Below are 18,787 nucleotides of genomic sequence, written 5' to 3' on the forward strand. Positions count from 1 at the left end.
TCGACCTTAAGTGCAAGATATTTTTAATGTGCTCGTTCATATTGGACCACAACGTGGGCATTATGATTATGTAAATATTATGTTAAGTGAAAACGTAAGGTTACGCAGAAAAAGGATCTCCCATAGTATTTATTTTTTCATAATTTAAGAGTTTGGAGTGCGTAGAGACGCTCCCATTTAATTATGTACAATGCTCATGTTGTCTACAAAAATAAAATAATAATAATAATAATAATTAAAATAAAAATACAGTTTGATGTCTCTGGCGCCACCCAATACAAAGCCATTTACATCCAGTCAACGGTCACAAGGTGGGTTTTTCAAATTAGAGGCAAAGTTTCTTCTGTCACTGGTGAGTAACCACTGACATCTTTTGAAATTCAGAAGCAATATTGCACATTGTGCATAATCTATTCACTTCTACAAGCACAAACGAGACTTTGCCCAAGAATTAAATTTTCAACAATAGGTATTTTTGATGTTTTCTAACTTTTGAAGGATAAGCGGTGGACACCATTGATGACTCTAATTCTTACTCTAGTTTAACTTATTTTTACAATGAAAAAATGTTGTTGTCACGCCTACGGCCATTTTACGTTGGTATGGTCATTGAGTGGTTTTTCGCAGAAGTTGATGTTTCCTGGGAGGTGTCTTCTCTTCATGCCACTCATAGAAGCTCCCTCAGTCACAGTGACTGCACCTAAGGCTTCTAGTTCAACTCATCCTTTGAACCACGACAAAAAATAATTGGCCGTTTTCATGTACCATCGATGGATGATGATGCTAATGGTTACGGTGGTGGTGTAAACCGCTTCATTGGTGCATGCGACTTGTATGATCTGTAGCCATGTAGCTGTCCATCCTGGTCATCAGAGCCTTTCTTCTATGGGCGGTGTTGCACGGAGAAGCATGTGCCCACTGGTGGGTAGGCCCGTGAGGTGCACGCTAAGAATTTCTTCGATACTACGACGGGAGCGCGTCGAAGCTTCGACGGGAGCAATCGGGACATTTTTCGTCGTTCTTCAACGAGCGCGCGTCGAACACCGGGCTCGTAGGATTTGCGACCTGGGGACCCCCGATGGTGTCCCTGAGGTCCCTAGGACACGGAGAGTCCAACGCCGAAGTCGCCGACACTCTAGGACAAGCGGTTCGGGAGATACGAGGACGCACTATAAGGAGTCCGTCAAAGCAACTTTTTAGTTGGAGGCCAAAATCATCTTCGGCCTCTGGCTCCATTCCATTTGGGTGTCGGGGACTTTTGACTTCAGCATCGTGTTGAGGTAGTGCTAGACTACCAGGAACCCGTCAGCGGTCGTCGTCGGACCTCCGGTGCGCCCAGGATGCCGACGAACGAGGGTGCTGTGCCGCCATACGGTTCGACAAGGTTTACGCCACCACCCAGGTGGTCCCTGGTGGTGTCCTCGAGGTCTTCAGGACACGGGGAGTCTAACGCCGAGGTCGCCGACGCTCTAGGACAAGCGGTTCCGGAGATACGAGGACGTACCATAAGGAGTCCGTCAAAGCAACTTTTTAGTCGGAGGCCAAAACAGCTTCGGCCTCTGGCTGCGTTCCATTTGGGTGTCCGGGACTTTTGACTTCAGCATCGTGTTGAGGTAGTGATAGACTATCAGGAACCCGTCAGAGGTAGTCGTCGGACCACCGGTGACCCCAGGACGCCGACGAACGTGGGTGCTGTACCGCCTTACGCCACACGTCAGCGGCGTCGGTGCAAACGGCGTCAGCCCCGGCCCCCCAAGCTCACGGTGGCGTCGGAGAACACGGCGGCGGCAGCGGCAGGTGGTGGCAACGGTAATAAACCGTAAGGCGGCACAGCACCCACGTTCGTCGGCATCCTGGGCGCACCGGTGGTCCGACGACTACCCCTGACGGGTTCCGGGTAGTCTATCACTACCTCAACACGATGCTGATGTCAAAAGTCCCGGACACCCAAATGTAACGCAGCCAGAGGCCGAAGCTGTTTTGGCCTCCGACTAAAAAGTTGCTTTGACGGACTCCTTATGGTACGTCCTCGTATCTCCGCAACCGCTTGTCCTAGAGCGTCGGCGACCTCGGCGTTAGACTCCCCGTGTCCTGAAGACCTCGAGGACACCACCAGGGACCACCTGGGTGGTGGCGTAAACCTTGTCGAACCGTATGGCGGCACAGCACCCTCGTTCGTCGGCATCCTGGGCGCAACGGAGGTCCGACGACGACCGCTGACGGGTTCCTGGTAGTCTAGCACTACCTCAACACGATGCTGAAGTTAAAAGTCCCGGACACCCAAATGGAACGGAGCCAGAGGCCGAAGATGATTTTGGCCTCCAACTAAAAAGTTGCTTTGACGGACTCCTTATGGTACGTCCTCGTATCTCCCGAACCGCTTGTCCTAGAGCGACGGCGACTTCGGCGTTGGACTCCCCGTGTCCTAGGGACCTCAGGGACACCATCGGGGACCCCCAGGTTGCAAATCCTGGACACCTGGCCATGGACCTCGGCGTCAAGGCCGCGCTCGTTGAACTACGACGGCGGACGCTTCGACGGGAACCAGTCGTTCTTCCGTTGAAGCTCGATGATCGGGCTCCGCTGGGCACGGGTGTCGAATGTCTGTCGAGGTTCAACGAAAAGTTTGACGGGCCGTCGTCGTTGCTCAACGGGAGGCATAAGTTTCGCGTCGAACAGGCGGTCCCCGTCGAAGATACAACGGGAGGTGTCGAAAAAATCTTGAGCGTGTGGAAAGGTGAACTACAGCAGGTTGCAAAAGTACGCCGTGATTCCGAGGAAAATGAGAGCCCGAAAGAATGGTATGCCAAGTACACTCTCACTGGACTGTACTTGTGAGTACACGTCAATAGAGTACACTGAGCACACTGTCGAGTTGGCAGTGTAGTTGCGTTGCCGCGAAAGAGCAGGGACAACTGCATTTATATTTCTTTAAAAAATAATTACTGTATATCTGGTGGGATTTATATTTCGTGCGAATATGCGTTGAAGCAAATAAAATTAATTACTGTAATCTGGTGAGATTTTATTCGTGAGTTTTATGTGGTGGAATCTATTGGTGAGATTATATCTGGTGAGATGTGATCTGCTGATCCAGCTCTCGCGCAGCTTTTACAACACACCTGATCTCTTCCAAAGGCCGGGGGAACGGGCAGGAAAAAACTCTTCGCGCCTTAACGAGACACGTAATGGGTAGACATATTGAAAATTCTGAATTTTCCAAGAAAAGAAAAATAATGTTTCCAGAAGGTGGAAAAGTTTTTGAGTCTCCATAAACAATGATTCTGTTTTATATCCGATATATTTAGTATATATTATCGACCTTAAGTGCAAGATATTTTTAATGTGCTCGTTCATATTGGACCACAACGTGGGCATTATGATTATGTAAATATTATGTTAAGTGAAAACGTAAGGTTACGCAGAAAAAGGATCTCCCATAGTATTTATTTTTTCATAATTTAAGAGTTTGGAGTGCGTAGAGACGCTCCCATTTAATTATGTACAATGCTCATGTTGTCTACAAAAATAAAATAATAATAATAATAATTAAAATAAAAATACAGTTTGATGTCTCTGGCGCCACCCAATACAAAGCCATTTACATCCAGTCAACGGTCACAAGGTGGGTTTTTCAAATTAGAGGCAAAGTTTCTTCTGTCACTGGTGAGTAACCACTGACATCTTTTGAAATTCAGAAGCAATATTGCACATTGTGCATAATCTATTCACTTCTACAAGCACAAACGAGACTTTGCCCAAGAATTAAATTTTCAACAATAGGTATTTTTGATGTTTTCTAACTTTTGAAGGATAAGCGGTGGACACCATTGATGACTCTAATTCTTACTCTAGTTTAACTTATTTTTACAATGAAAAAATGTTGTTGTCACGCCTACGGCCATTTTACGTTGGTATGGTCATTGAGTGGTTTTTCGCAGAAGTTGATGTTTCCTGGGAGGTGTCTTCTCTTCATGCCACTCATAGAAGCTCCCTCAGTCACAGTGACTGCACCTAAGGCTTCTAGTTCAACTCATCCTTTGAACCACGACAAAAAATAATTGGCCGTTTTCATGTACCATCGATGGATGATGATGCTAATGGTTACGGTGGTGGTGTAAACCGCTTCATTGGTGCATGCGACTTGTATGATCTGTAGCCATGTAGCTGTCCATCCTGGTCATCAGAGCCTTTCTTCTATGGGCGGTGTTGCACGGAGAAGCATGTGCCCACTGGTGGGTAGGCCCGTGAGGTGGAAAGGTGAACTACAGCAGGTTGCAAAAATACGCCGTGATTCCGAGGAAAATGAGAGCCATGAAAGAATGGTATGCGATCATGAGCCACTCAATCCTGTGGGCAGGCACAAAGCGTTCAAAGATGATAAGTACAATGGAAAACAGTCAACTTAACTCGGCAAACAAAGGCCGTCAAAACCAAAAGAAGCGTTTCGGAAAGCCTTAGAGAACGGGTCACCTTTTCAGTCTGGCCGCGGTCTTCTCAACATCGTCATCCTCCTTGAGAGCGTAGCGGAGCACTCCACGAAGATGGAATTTCATGTTTTTCAATATCTCTTGTTCGTTATCCCTTGCGTTGTAAATGTTCAGGTAGTCGAGGTTCTTGAGGTCTGCTGGATGCGTCATTCCCTGCAATTTGCGTTGGTTTTCCATTTTGAACGAGAACTTTCTGCGAAACGGCGTTGTCGCGTTGAACCCCATCTGGGCCTTGCGGTAGAGGTTCAGTACCCTGCAACATATTGATGGGTGAGTTGGTAAAGCAAAGGCGTAAAAGTTTTGCCCTGACAGGGAAAGAGTTATTTACGCCCTTAAACGGCCTAAAGCGTTGCGCGCCCTTGAAAAAAACGTAAATCAGTATAGGACAGCTAGGCCCTTTAAATGCCCCTTGAATCCGAGTGCTTTGTGCAATATGGCGGTAAATGGAGGGACGCGCTGCGCTGTCTTACTGCATAGCAGTACGAGCGATATACTGTCCGAAAAGCGATGTGCCATCGGGTTCACTTTGGACGTGCACTAATAGTCTTAGCGTTCATGCCTATATCGCGTCCTCATCGCAGACGACAGAAATAAAATTATCTCACCTAGGCTTTTGTCCAAATGCAGGGGCGAGGAGGTCCAATACCAAACCAAAGAGAAGGTGGTGGTAGATGTGAAGCACCGCGTACAAGATAGGGCACGCTTCGTATCGGAGGCGAGGCGCACGGATAGCCCCCGGGTACGGTATTTCGTACTGAAGTCGGTGCTTCAAACCCGTGTGGAACTGCTCGTCGGTTCTGTAGGCGAAGTCGTTTCCCACTGTCACGTTGACCACGTCCACCTGCCGATCGCTAGAGTAATACAAAGGCCAATGTTAAACCGCAAAAATAAAAACTTTTGCAAAGGGAAGTTTTGAAAATGTCTACCCGTCCAAGGTGGGAAATTGCCATTTTGTCAGGGTTCATAAATTGTGCTCGCATCATTACTCATTTTTAATTTCCAGGAAATTGACTTTTGTTTTACTTTTCCTGACTATGTGCAGAATTACACATTTCTACAAAAAAAAGGCTTTAAATCCAAGACTGAAACAGTTCCAGCCTTAATTTTTAAGTATTGAAATGCGTACCTGAGTTTTATCCCCAGGCCTTTAGACCAAGACGCCAGCACTATCGCTTTGGCGGCCACATCCACAGGGACAGAGTCGAAGGTGTTCTCGTAGCCATACACGAAGCGCAGCAACCCCTTCATGTTCGCTACCAAGAAGCTGGTCTGCCCGTTCAAGTTGTCTATCCAGCCGGGCAGGGGGTCACTAAACGAGGTGGTCACTGCCAACAAAACAAACCGCAATTTCAGCGAAGACTCAACAACGAATAACGTTTAGTGCCGAAGTACTGTAAAACCAACTATAAATGTGGAGTTCTCTCGAGGGGTGAATCACTCGGCGTTCTGGTGTACACATGAGTACATGAGTACGGGTGAGTACACCTTGCTTTACTCATAAATTTCACAATTTTAAACGTTTTAAGGCTTTATTTAGCGTTTTTAACTACAGTCGGCGTTAAATCAGTCGAAAAACTAGAGAATTTCACCTTTTTAAAACTTGTGAGTACACTGAGAACGGGCAAATTTGTACACATGAGTACACTAGTGATTCACCCCTCGAGTTCTCTACACTTGGTTTCACAGTACTTTGGCACTTTATGAAGGTTCCGCCAGATTTTTATTCAGAAGTTCCTTTGTAGTTCTCCAAGATTATTTGTAGAGACAGGGACTCAAGTATATGTGTGAAATTGAAAACTGGCTGTGGGATGGCTCAAAGCCAAAATATCACCTCCCCAAAGGTATAATTTTCTTACCCTGTACTTTTCTTCCCCAACTTTACCCCTAACTTTCAATGGAGTTCGTCTGTGGGTTGCTGTTCCGCCCGTACAAGGCCCCTTCCTTACCTATGGACGGGCGCGTGATGATGACGGGCAGGCGCTCGGACGCCTCCTCCATGAGGCGTTCCGCCAAGCTTTTGGTCAGCGTGTACGTGTTGGGCTGCCAGCCGCGCAACCTTGTCACAAAATACAGTTTGTGATTTAACACAACCCTTGGGTGTTTTCGTGGCAAATTCGCTCCTTACTTGGCTTCGATTAAGTCGATGGCATCTTTGTCGCTGTCCGGTAGTTCAGCGAAGCGCAGAGCCTCTCTCCAGCTCATGTCAGTCGCGTACACGCGCTCGTCGATGGGGTCCTGGTTGATGAAGGTGTAGGCCGTCGAGACGTGCACTAGGGCCTGCAAACGGCGACAACAATTGAGGAGGCTCTATCTGGAAAGTCCCTCCGCATGACATGCCTACTCGTTCCTAAGCGCGTGCTTGACATGACAGTGTTTCTGGGCGTGTGTCTGGCACGTACAGTGTTCCTCGTGTGCCTGGCGTTCCTAAAGGAAGCATGTCTCTGTCAAGGGAGCATGTCTCTGTCAAGGAAGCATGTCTCTGTCAAGGAAGCATGTCTCTGTCAAGGAAGCATGTCTCTGTCAAGGAAGCATGCCTATGTCAAGGGAGCATGTCTCTGTCAAGGGAGCAGCCTTAGTCAAGGGAGCGTGTCTCTGTCAAGGAAGCATGTCTCTGTCAAGGGAGCATGTCTCTGTCAAGGAAGCATGCCTATGTCAAGGGAGCATGTCTCTGTCAAGGAAGCATGCCTATGTCAAGGGAGCATGTCTCTGTCAAGGAAGCATGCCTTAGTCAAGGGAGCATGTCTCTGTCAAGGGAGCATGTCTCTGCCAAGGAAGCATGTCTCTGTCAAGGAAGCATGCCTTAGTCAAGGGAGCGTGTCTCTGTCAAGTAAGCATGTCTCTGTCAAGGGAGATTGCCTTTGGCGAGGGAGGCGCACTCCAGCGGGTCTGCCGGTTCTGACCTTGAGCTTGGGCATGTCCCCGGCGAGCTGCACCACCTCCTTGGTGCTGCGCAGGTTGGTGGCCACGGCCTTGCGGAACGGGTCGTCGAAGCGCACCGAGGCCGCCACGTGGAAGACGACGGACACCTCGCTGCACAGGTGCACGCGGTCCGCGTCGCTCAGGCCCAGCCCCGGCGCCTCGATGTCGCCGGCCACGGTCTTCACCTTGGACAGCGCGTGCGGCTGCTCCGCCCGGAGTCGGTCAAACAGCTGTCGGCAAGACGACGCGTCATTCGACCAATGTGACGTCATATACTCGTGGGAAATGTGATTTATGTCACGTTCGTGTGGATAGGATGCCACATTCGTATGGGGATGCGACGGCACATTTGTTAGAACGTGCGACTCGGCTGTTTTACTTAGGGCCTCATATTTGTTTGAACGCAGATCAAAATGAGGCATCATATTCAAACGAACCTGATAAAATTCACGAGCCAACCAATATGACAGTGAAGTTTTATGGTGAGGATTATCCATGTTATGGTGAAGATTGTGGTGAAGAAACTGGCCCCGCTACTTTACTCTTAAATGACAAGGAAAATTCACCATATCCTTTTGACACATAATTAAACTTCCTTTGCAGAATGGAAAAATTTACCATAATGAAGCAGCCTGTAAGACACTAACATACCGGCACTCCCAGAAGCACGGCCAGCCTGTCGGCCGGGTCCACGCCCTTCTTGGGCCGCAGCAGGATGTAGATGTGGCCGATGTCGGGGCAGCTCCGCAGCAGCAGCTCGATCAGGACTCGCCCCATGAAGCCCGACCCGCCCGTCATGAACACGCTGCGGCCGGCGTACCTGCAACACGCGTCGCACACCGCGACGTCATGGACCGTCATGGACGCACTGGGGATGCAGTGGGCCAGAAGACCGGTTGAGGCGGTCAAAATCCCGGATGCGTTTTGAGCACCAGAGTCGCTAAATGAGACTCGAACCGAACGTGTAACCCCATCAATGGACTGCTCTCCGAAGGAGGAATCCATTGGTGCGGTCACACGTTCGGTTCGAGTCCCGTTTCGCGACTCTGCAGCTCAAAACGCGTCTGGAGTTTCGGCCACCTCCGCCGGATTTCTGGCAAATCCACTGTGACTGCACTCACCACTCCGCCACGCTGGGTCGCGACGCCCGCTCCTCCCAGTGCAGGTCGCGCCGAGCCACGATGTCATCGCGCACAGCATGGAGCCGCTCTCTCTTGATGGCGTTCAGCTGGAACCAAAGCGCCAGTCTCAAGCAGTGCCACACAGTGCCACACAGTGCCACACAGTGCCACACCCTACAGTCCCAGCCGCGCCAATCTACCTGTTCCATTCCGCCCTCGCGCCCGAGTCCACACTGATCGTTGGTCTAGTTCGGCCGCGCGACTGTCAGAGGTGGACTCTCAAAATGCATGATGGCATGCCCTGCTGCAAAAGCGGTGCACAACTGAGTGGCTTTGTCTCTCTCGCCCCGCACGGAACGGCCGACGGTGCGAGGGAGAAGGCGTTGGGCACGTGCTCGTTTCTGCCAGCTAACCCCTTGGCGATTATGCAGGCCATGCAGGCCCGAGTAGCGCGGGTGGCATCGGTTACGCAAACGAGGCGACGCTCGAGCTGCCAGGCGCTGGGCCGCCACGCCGGGGGACCTATCATGTTCTAGAGTCAGATTCCGATCGATTCCCAGGACTATCGGACCAGAGATTCGCACTCTGCGATGGACACAAAATCCAGATTTAGTGTCGGTACCGAGGGATGCTTCAGAACTGAACTGCAGAGCGCCAACGGGTTCGATGGGTGAGGGACAGTGTGTGTGTGCAGGAAAGTTGCAACCTGGTAAGCCGTTCGCTGCCCCAGTGCCACACCCACGCGCTCCCTGCCGTGAAACCTCCTCACGTCGCCTAGGCTAGGTGCTAGGAGCACGGCCCGCACCCCCAGGCAGATCGTGAGAAGCCCCGTCTCTTCCTCGTTCCTCGTACTCATAGGACGTCTCATGAGAGAGAGAGAGAGAGAGAGAGAGAGAGAGAGAGAGAGAGAGAGAACCGACGGCCGCGCGGCGTGCGTGGTATCACCATCACCCTCACAAAAAAAAGGTGAATGTCATAATAAGTTAAACTAACACTAGGGGTACGCGCCGTTTTGTGTGGGCGCGTAGTGTGGCTGAGCGATGCGAATTTGTGCACTTCGGACTGCAGCTTGTGGGCTCATATTGAGTGAAATGTAGGTCTGGGGTATAAATGGGAGTGATTTTTGTTATCAGCACACAAAAAACTGTTGGGATCAACGTCAAACTCGATTCCAAAATATTGGTCCAAAATTGGTCCAAATTCGGTAATGCGTGAGTCTGGGAAAAATTTGGAAGTCATTTTTGAGTTCAGCGCACCAAAAACTACAGGAAACAATAAAAAACTTTATTTGAAAATTTTGGTCCAAAATGACCTAATTTGGGATGAAAATATAAGTCTGGAGTCGAAATGGAGGTGATTTTCGTTATCAGCACACAAAAAACTGTTGGGATCAACATCAAACTCAATTCAAAAATTTTGGTCCAAATTTGGTCAAAATTAGGTAAAGCGTGAGTCTGGGAAAAATTTGGAAGTTATTTTTGAGTTCAGCTCATCAAACACTGCAGGAAACAATATAAAACTCGACCTGAAAATTTTGGTCCGAAATGACCTAATTTGAGATGAAAATATAAGTCTGGAGTAGAAATGGAAGGGGGTTTTTATAATCAGCACTCGAAAAACTCCAAGAATCAATATGAGATTCGATTGAAAAATATCGATATCAAATTGATCAATAATCGGTAAAGAATGGGTCTTGGTTGGTCTTCATGGATCACCCTTTGTCGTCACCAATACCCTAATGCCACACCAATGCGATTCCTTCAGTCGAGTAACATTCCATTGCCAGCATTGAATCGCTTAATTAGCTACTCGTCTGCTTGACTCACTATTCGATACATCTTTTTCTTCAAACTAATGAATTCACAAATTTTTTAGTTATATTTGAGAAGCCTTTTGTCATTCTTTCATTTAAAACCAGTGAAATAAACAATACAGAATGGAATATGTAATCATAGTTTTCATTAAGTGACTCAGTTTAGGGCAGGCTGATCTGAAGCATTTGACGGAGAACAAGTTGTGTCAAATTCAGTGAATCGTCTCATGAAGTCAAATGCAGAGGCCACTTGTTGCTCAATACGCCAACTTAATTTACCTTATTCATGCCTCGTGATATTTTATCTTTAGAGTAAAAGAATACAGTGTAGCATTAACATTGGGCTTACATTAAGAAAGCCAGCTTTTAAATCATTACCAATACTTGGTTCCAGCTGTTGGACACAAGCTTTGGTGAAGTTAAAGGAATCGTCCCATTAAAAGCAATTACCAAGTCACCCACCGCTCAAAACCTGAATCGTCTCATTGAACCCAATATCAGTTCAAAATCTGTTAGCACTAAATATATGGATTATTTATTGCACAAAATACATCTATTTATGGATTCTTTTAATCAATAGATGTAAGTACTAGAATATTTATGTTAGCTTGCAGCATTGCAATAGAGTGTCATTTCCCCGAGACAAACCAAGACAATTAACATGTCTTCTAATTTCAACAGAAGTTATTCATGCATTTACCTGATTTTATTTACTATGAAATTTAAAAATTAGGATAGTATCAGAGAGAATAAAATCAGTAGATGCACACAAAGGCAAAGAAAACATTCTATTTACAATCCACAACTACACTGCACTGACCTGTTCTCCTGTGACGGGGGAGGGGGAAGAGGGGAACGAAACACGTAAACCATTCTCACATTTAGTTTCTATATTTTCCTCTGTTGACACCCCGGAAGGGTTTCAATCATTCTAGAATGTTAAAAAACTATCTCAGTACCTATTTGAGAACCCCTTTGCTCTTTAGTTTGTTTATTTGCATAAGTGCCGTCCCGTCTTGCAGACGGCTTGCAAGCGCGGCAGCCGGTATGAGAAATTGGTCTGCCACACGCTGCTACCAACCTAAACACGCCAATTACCTAGTTCAAAATGATGTTTTGAATATTTCAAACGATGATAATTGTTAATCTAAGATAAACTCCCCCTGTAGGATGTTTAGGAGACATCAGGTGTGAAATTTGGATACTATTCGTTCAGTAGTTGCTGAGAAACGTGAGTGATTACATACAGACAGACAGACAGACAGACAGACGCACGACCAGTCACTTTTCGGAGCGCCCAAACACGGCAAGGGCTTCGCTATCGCTCAGCCAATTACTATGTAATTAAAACGTTGGTTAGGAATTTTCCCTATCATCAAATAAAGATTATTTGGAACCGCTGGGATCCAATCATCTTTCTTCCAATCTGCTGTGTCCTCTTGCCACGTCTAGCGACCAGTGCTCGGTCAAGCCACGCAGTGCAGCAGGCATCCGACTAATCCTCCCGCCCGTCTCTCTCTCTCTCTCTCTCTCTCTCTCTCTCTCTCTCTCTCTCTCTCTCTCTCTCTCCCCCCCCCTCTCCCGTGTGTGACGACCTTTTTCTAGGTCCGCTTCATAAGTACCCTTTGAACCCTTGAACAACGTCGTAAGTCCTGACGCCGAGAGTCCTGAAAGGAGGCTGATGTGAGTGAGACAGCATAAACGGGTTCATAGTCCAGGCAAACGAAATGCTGATGGGCATTCATTGACTGGGCGACTTTTTTCCGTCTCCACCGAGTTTGTACGACCTGACTAATTCCGAGTGGGAGGTCTCTCTCTCTCTTGAAATCATTGGGCACGTAAGGGTGCGAGAGAGATGGACGAAAGCACTGTTTGGAATGTGCCCGGCCGTCGGTGGCCGTCTCCAATTCACGATGCACTTGATTAGCAACCTGCCAAGCGCTGCCAAGCGCTGCCAAGCGGCCCTTCGGTGGCATCTAGTCACCACACTGCCTTGCTGACACGTGCCAGCAAAAAGAAAATCAGATACTATTACTGTAGTTGTTTTCGTGTACGAAAATGGGAATTTCTCGACTAAAATCGTTTCAAAATCATGGCAATATAATGGCGGGAATTTTGGACGAGGGAGGCTTTTGTTCAATTAAGCCTGGATGGCCAGTAAAACCCTCATCGATCATCGCTAAGTTTACGGTTTCTCATTTCAGCGGATAAAATCGAAAAATCATTTTATTTTTCAATGGGTTTTTTACTTGCCCTCTTTTGTAGACAAAAACCAGCAGTAAAATTTTTTCCGTTTTTTACAGTTTGGCCCTGCGTGGTCTTGTTTCGTCGAAGTGGTCACGACGGGATCGATTCGTGACAACAAAATGATAGAAAAGCAGACCCGACAGGGCCTGTGCTTCACAACTACCAGTCATGGCGGGAAGTGTAGGTACCAGGCAAACTTCCACAGGGCGCAGAAAAATTTTCAGTTCATGTAACGGAGGTGGCTAAGCGTGGGACTGGATTTTTTCACTCCGTTTCACTCTGAGCAAGATAATGTCGCGAAAACCACAAATATCTCGGTGGAATGGAGATCGACTGAGCGATTCCCGGAGAGGGATGGATTTCCATTTTTTGCCGGAACAAGCTTGTGACGTTGTCGACAGATGTGGTTGGCACCGCTCACCTCGGCGGCGGCGTGGCAGTCCTCGACGCACTGCACGGCGGCCTCCCTCTTCGCCACCCTCGTCCTCTCCCTCGCCAACAAGACCCTCAAGACGGCACAAGAAAAGGCCAGGAAGACGCCCAACATCGCCAAGGTGAGACAGACCGAGGGTCATGCCGAGGGTCAGGCCGAGGGTCAGCCCACAGGCCCCTTCCAAACTGGAGGCACTTACCAAGCACTTTGTTTTCCGTAGCGCCTGTGAGGTAGGCCCCCTGTCCGTCCCGCCACACACGGCTGTGGAGACGGTGGCCTACCTTGCCCCTTGCAGTGTAGCGCCTGTGAGGTAGGCCCCCGTCCGTCCCGCCACACACGGCTGTGGAGACGGTGGCCTACCTTGCCCCTTGCAGTGTAGCGCCTGTGAGGTAGGCCCCCGTCCGTCCCGCCACACACGGCTGTGGAGACGGTGGCCTACCTTGCCCCTTGCAGTGTAGCGCCTGTGAGGTAGGCCCCCGTCCGTCCCGCCACACACGGCTGTGGAGACGGTGGCCTACCTTGCCCCTTGCAGTGTAGCGCCTGTGAGGTAGGCCCCCGTCCGTCCCGCCACACAGGCTGTGGAGACGGTGGCCTACCTTGCCCCTTGCAGTGTAGCGCCTGTGAGGTAGGCCCCCGTCCGTCCCGCCACACACGGCTGTGGAGACGGTGGCCTACCTTGCCCCTTGCAGTGTAGCGCCTGTGAGGTAGGCCCCCGTCCGTCCCGCCACACACGGCTGTGGAGACGGTGGCCTACCTTGCCCCTTGCAGTGTAGCGCCTGTGAGGTAGGCCCCCGTCCGTCCCGCCACACACGGCTGTGGAGACGGTGGCCTACCTTGCCCCTTGCAGTGTAGCGCCTGTGAGGTAGGCCCCCGTCCGTCCCGCCACACACGGCTGTGGAGACGGTGGCCTACCTTGCCCCTTGCAGTGTAGCGCCTGTGAGGTAGGCCCCCGTCCGTCCCGCCACACACGGCTGTGGAGACGGTGGCCTACCTTGCCCCTGCCGCACGACCAAAAACGGTTCCAGGTTTTCCCAGGAACTCAGTGTAAATCACCAATATCTTTATTTTAGGCTACCCTGGTAAAACTAGGAATCTTTTTTTTGCCGTGTGTCCCTCGGCTTTGCGAAGCTTCTCGGCTTTACGCACCATACGGGGCAGGGTAGGCCACCGTCTCCACGCCAGTGTGTTGTAGGACGGACCGGCGGTCTACCTCACAGGCGCTCGAGGTCTGTGACAAGCGGTGCGCAGACGGGAGCCTGCCAAAACCTGTGGCAAATCAGCTCATTGTGTGCGGCCGGATGGTCGCGGGTGGCACCCTGAGACCACCCTGCACCGCCCTGCACCCTGGTGCTGGTAGGACTCCTGCCCCTTTTTTCAAGCGTCGGCTTCGAGATTTCACATTTCACCCCTCTCCCGCCTATTTCAACGCATTAGAGAATTTCTTCTCCGCGCTTCACTTTAAGCGTGAAGTCTTCAAGCCCAGTTGTATTCTTGAATGAAGCTCAAGGCTGCGCTTCATTTTACCAGTGTACCGCTCCTAGCCGCCAGCCTTGAGCATTGCAGTCATGAAACTGTCCTGCCCCCCAACAGGGCGAGTACGACTTCATCGTGGTGGGTGCCGGCAGCGCGGGATGCGTCGTCGCGAACCGCCTGAGTGAGGAGAAGGGCTGGAAGGTGCTGCTACTGGAGGCGGGCGCGGAGGAGACCGACATCAACATGGTGCCGTCCATGTACAACCGGTGCGTACAGGGACCCGCAGGGAACTCCATCCACTCCCAAGTGCGGAGACTCAAAATTCCACGCCACCGCAAGTGTGGAGCTCCCTACACTTGGTTCCAAATACCCAGAAAAATATGGTTTATCAATTTTAAATTTCCTTGGTATTTTGTAAGAAAAATCTCGACTCAAGAACATTTTTCTTCATACCAAAAAAGTTTGATTTGCAAATTTTTTTCTTAAAAAATAAACAGGAATTTTTTTTGTCCAAGAAGTCTTTTTTTGTTGAAGTATAGCGCTGCAGCAGCAAGACTCATGCCACTGCCTTCCTCCGCTCTGCAGGTACATGGAGGACGACTTCTTCTACTGGCGGTACAACCTCCAGAAGAGTGGCTGGAACCCCGGTTCCGTCGCGAGTCGCGGCAAAGGCATGGGCGGCTCCAGCGCCGTGAACGCGCTGCACTTCACCCGAGGCAACAGGGAGGACTTCGACAACATCAAGGCGATGGGGAACCCGGGCTGGGGCTACGAGGACGTGCTCAAGTACTTCAAGAAGTCCGAGAACAACCACAACTTCCCCAAGGACACCAAATACCACGGCACGGGCGGCCCCCAGGACGTGACCCTGGACACGTACCGCGAGCCCAACACCGAGCTGCTGCTCAAGGCCTACCAGGAGATCGGCATGGCCAGGGTGGAGGACGTCAACGGCGCCAGCCAGCTCGGCACGTCCACCGTCGGCGCCGTGTCCTGGGTGCGTGCTCTCTGTGTACTCTGTGTGCTCCGTGTACTCTGTGCACTCCCTACTCAGGTGTATTCCGTTTTCTGTGTCATTCCGTGTACTCTGTGCACTCTGTGCACTCTGCGTACTCTTTGCACTCTGAGTACTCCGTGCACTCTGCACAGTGCTAGGGAGGAGGTTGCTGAGGGTTGATTTGCAGGCGCCCTCGGCCATGCTCAACGGGGAGCGCCGCAGCTCCAACCGCGCCTACCTGGGCCCGGCGGTGCGCAAGCGGCCCAACCTGACGGTGCAGACGCGCGCCTTCGTGCGCCGCGTCGTCGTGTCCGGCGGCCGCGCCGTGGGCGTCGAGTTCGACGGGCCGGCCGGCAGGAAGACGGTCACCGCCAAGAAGGAGGTCATCCTGTCCTGCGGCGCCTACAACTCGCCCCAGGTCAGTGCTGCTCGTTCGTCGGCTTGGCGCGCGCGGCTCTGGCGGTGCAAGCAAGCAGAGCACGCGACCAGCACGCGACTAAAGCGTGTGGACACTATTTGCCACCAACTGGGAGCCATTTTGTGCATCGCTGGTGATGACATTGAAGCCACCCGGGTTCAAATATGTAAGGCTGGTTACAATATTATCCCCTCGCCTGGTGATATGGTGTCCAGTCGGCAGCAGAGATTGCGTGGCTGAGGCTGCAAGCTTACCTCTGTGCTGTTGCAGGTGTTGATGCTGTCCGGCATCGGCCCCAAGAAGCACCTCCAGGAGGTGGGCATCAAGACCGTGTTGGACCTGCCCGGCGTGGGCCAGCGCCTGCACGACCACATATTCGCCAAGGGCAATGTCAAGTTCATGCTCAGCAAGACTGCCTCCACCGGCACCGTGCAGCAATACATCAAGACCATCACGGAGTACGTGCAGAAAAGGACCGGGCCGCTCAGCGGCTCCGCCAACCCGGTGAGTCCCTGCGCCCCGAGCTGCGTCCTCCCCAACCGCGTGCGTCCCCTGGACTTCCCCACTGAGAAAGCTAGAGTGAGCTTGGCTTTCTGCGCAGGCGAACCTCTTCTACCGGTCGGCCTACCAGGCCAAGGGCTCCAAGCGTCCGGACATTCAGATCCCCGTCGGAGGCAGCCAGTACATCCGCAAGCTGGGTGCCGGGTGCCAGGCCGCCGACGCGGCAGGCGTCTTCTACAACCAGCTCGGCTTCAACGCCATCAACCTGCACCCCAAGAGCCGTGGGCAGGTAGGGACGCCGAGGCGGCGAAGGCCAATACGTCACAAGTGAATTCCTGATTTTGAGAGCAACTTTTCCCGGACAGATTCTGCTCAACAAGACTGACCTCTACGGCTCACCGCTCGTCTACACCAACGTCTTCGGGGACGAGTCGGACCTGAAGCCCATCATCGAGGCCTACAAGATGGTGGTCAGGCTCAACTCCACCGGCACCTTCCGCAACAACGGCATCACCCTCAGCATCGGCAGCCCCAAGGCGTGCGCCAAGCTGCGCTTCAACAGCGACGCCTACTGGAAGTGCACGTTCCAGGGCCAGGGCGCGGCCAACCAGCACCCCACCTCCTCCTGCAGCATGGGCCCGGACAGCGACAAGCTGGCCGTGGTGGACGCCAAGCTCAAGGTGGGTACGCAGAGCGACGCAGAGCGACGCAGAGCGGGCGGGCCTAAGTGGGTTACCACTTTTTGCCTACGTGCACTACAAACCCAACTGTCCTACTGAGTTTGCACTTACAAATGCCTGGCAAGTGCACACCTACAGATGCGCCTGTACTTAGCATGCGCTAAGCATGCGTTTGTAAATGTGTGCTTGCCACACTCTCAGACAGACTATTGACTTTTAGTACATGGTATTGACATTTTGTCGATAGTACCTCTGTTTTTTGTGCAACAGTAATATGTACTTTTGACTTTTGTTCGTATTATCTGCATTTTTGTTAGCACTTATTGACAAAAAATAATTCCTACATAATTTTATGCAGTAAATTGTTCGTATCTAAAAAGAAAATACTAAGTATTATTGTTGTAGGCTATAGTACCTGGTTACCGACGATAAAATCGATAAGCGGCTGAGAGTGTAAGTATGCATTTGTAAGTGTACCGTATATTGTGTACTTGCAAGCACCCATTTGAAACTGTTCACTTAGTAGACAGTTAGGTTTGTAGTACAGGGGCAAAGAGTGGCCTTTTGGCTCCCTGTCGGGCGGAAAAGGGGGGGGGAGAGGGGCGATCGTCCTCTTGTCCCCTCCCCCCTTCCCTTTCCCAGATCAATGCCTGACGACGTTGGATTGCACCTGTCGATCCTTCTCTCTCGCTCCCTCGGGGGCGAGGCGCTCCGTGAGTGCGACGGAGACAGAGAGTAAGGGGGCGGTGCGGTGTCACTGACGCTCGGCGCGCTGTGCAACAGGTGCGGGGCATCAAGGGACTGCGCGTGATCGACGCGTCCGTGCTGCCCGAGACCACGAGCGGCAACACCAACGCCGTGTGCGTCATGGTCGGCGAGAAGGGCGCGGACCTCGTCAAGGCGGACTGGAAGAAGTGATTCCCTCGAGCTGGGACGAGTTACGGATGCCTGCCGGCATCGGCTTTTATGTTAAACCGGTTCTATTGTGAAAACACACGGCTTGTCAATAAAACAGTTTTCCCCTAAATCACACGGCTAACATAAAACCGTTTCCTCGGAAAACACATGGCTTGCACGTAACACCGTTTCCCTTGAAAACGCGTGGCTTGTGTGCATAAAACCGTTTCCCTTGAGGCTCGAAAGTTACATAAACCCGGTTCCCTGAAAACGCAAAGCACTTTAATGACTTGCACATAAAACCACTTCCGCGAAAAGACGAAGTACCCAGCCCGGCGCACCGGTTGGCTTTGCCCTGTGACCGCAGTGCCACTGTAGGACTCTACGTGGACATACCCAAAATATTGCTCACACTGGGTGCGGTGCGCCCTAGTGACCCGGCTGACCGAGAAACGGAATTCCTCTTGCCTGTCACGCTGCGCAGTGCGGCAGTGCGGCAGCGCCGGTGCCGGCCCCGAAATGGCTCCAGCAAGGAGCCCGGGGCCCGGAGCGCCTGGCGGGTAGGCAATGCCGACCCATCGGCGACTTGCGGGCCGGCATGCGCAGGCGGTGCGCAGGCGTCCCGCGCCCCGCGCCGCGCGGCCGAAGCTACGGTCGCTGGCTCTGCTCCGCTTCAGCAGAAACGCACTCACTCTGGACGATTGACTTTGGGGCCATTTCGACATGACGTCGCCGGCAGACCGGTTGATTCAATCACGCTCCTGCATGCATCGATCCAAATTCAAATTATGTGTATGC

General features: G+C 51.2%; 2 protein-coding genes across 5 annotated transcripts; one reads left to right on the plus strand and one right to left on the minus strand.

Annotated features, from left to right (window-relative positions):
- Positions 1-111: 111 nt before the first annotated feature.
- On the minus strand, positions 112-8,856 carry LOC117650543 (putative fatty acyl-CoA reductase CG5065). Of its 4 annotated transcripts, none has more exons than XR_004588047.1 (12): positions 8,731-8,856; positions 8,531-8,637; positions 8,061-8,229; positions 7,391-7,639; positions 6,616-6,767; positions 6,437-6,546; positions 5,617-5,815; positions 5,096-5,341; positions 4,474-4,743; positions 4,315-4,350; positions 2,491-2,791; positions 112-1,065 (listed from the first exon to the last, which is right to left on the minus strand). XR_004588047.1 is itself a non-coding variant. In XM_034394048.1 (11 exons), the coding sequence occupies exons 1-11, from the start codon at positions 8,737-8,739 to the stop codon at positions 2,743-2,745; spliced, it is 1,596 nt and encodes a 531-aa protein (XP_034249939.1). In that variant the 5' UTR covers positions 8,740-8,856; the 3' UTR covers positions 2,461-2,742. The 4 variants fall into 4 exon arrangements, 2 of the variants coding, with proteins under 2 accessions (XP_034249939.1, XP_034249938.1); XR_004588046.1 differs by having other exon boundaries at positions 2,479-2,791; XM_034394048.1 differs by lacking the exon at positions 112-1,065 and having other exon boundaries at positions 2,461-2,791.
- Positions 8,857-12,644: 3,788 nt separating this feature from the next.
- Positions 12,645-18,119, plus strand: LOC117650878 (glucose dehydrogenase [FAD, quinone]-like). Its single transcript, XM_034394500.1, has 9 exons — positions 12,645-12,770; positions 12,992-13,144; positions 14,614-14,762; positions 15,082-15,493; positions 15,681-15,911; positions 16,182-16,415; positions 16,513-16,701; positions 16,778-17,092; positions 17,876-18,119. Exons 1-9 carry the CDS (start codon positions 12,759-12,761, stop codon positions 18,008-18,010), a joined length of 1,830 nt encoding a protein of 609 aa, XP_034250391.1. The 5' UTR covers positions 12,645-12,758; the 3' UTR covers positions 18,011-18,119.
- Positions 18,120-18,787: the final 668 nt, after the last annotated feature.

This window comes from Thrips palmi, unplaced genomic scaffold (assembly GCF_012932325.1).
Source record: "Thrips palmi isolate BJ-2018 unplaced genomic scaffold, TpBJ-2018v1 HiC_scaffold_5, whole genome shotgun sequence".
Classification (NCBI taxonomy): domain Eukaryota; kingdom Metazoa; phylum Arthropoda; class Insecta; order Thysanoptera; family Thripidae; genus Thrips; species Thrips palmi.

Bases quoted from the DNA above. Each gene is read 5' to 3' on its own strand.
- LOC117650878 (XM_034394500.1), top strand. The intron at 16,416-16,512 runs GTGAGTCCCTGC...CTTTCTGCGCAG, and splicing joins TCAGCGGCTCCGCCAACCCG to GCGAACCTCTTCTACCGGTC. The intron at 17,093-17,875 runs GTGGGTACGCAG...GCTGTGCAACAG, and splicing joins TGGTGGACGCCAAGCTCAAG to GTGCGGGGCATCAAGGGACT.
- LOC117650543 (XM_034394048.1), bottom strand. The intron at 6,768-7,390 runs GTCAGAACCGGC...CGCCGTTTGCAG, and splicing joins GGGACATGCCCAAGCTCAAG to GCCCTAGTGCACGTCTCGAC. The intron at 4,351-4,473 runs GTGACCCGTTCT...GCCTGCCCACAG, and splicing joins ACCGCGGCCAGACTGAAAAG to GATTGAGTGGCTCATGATCG.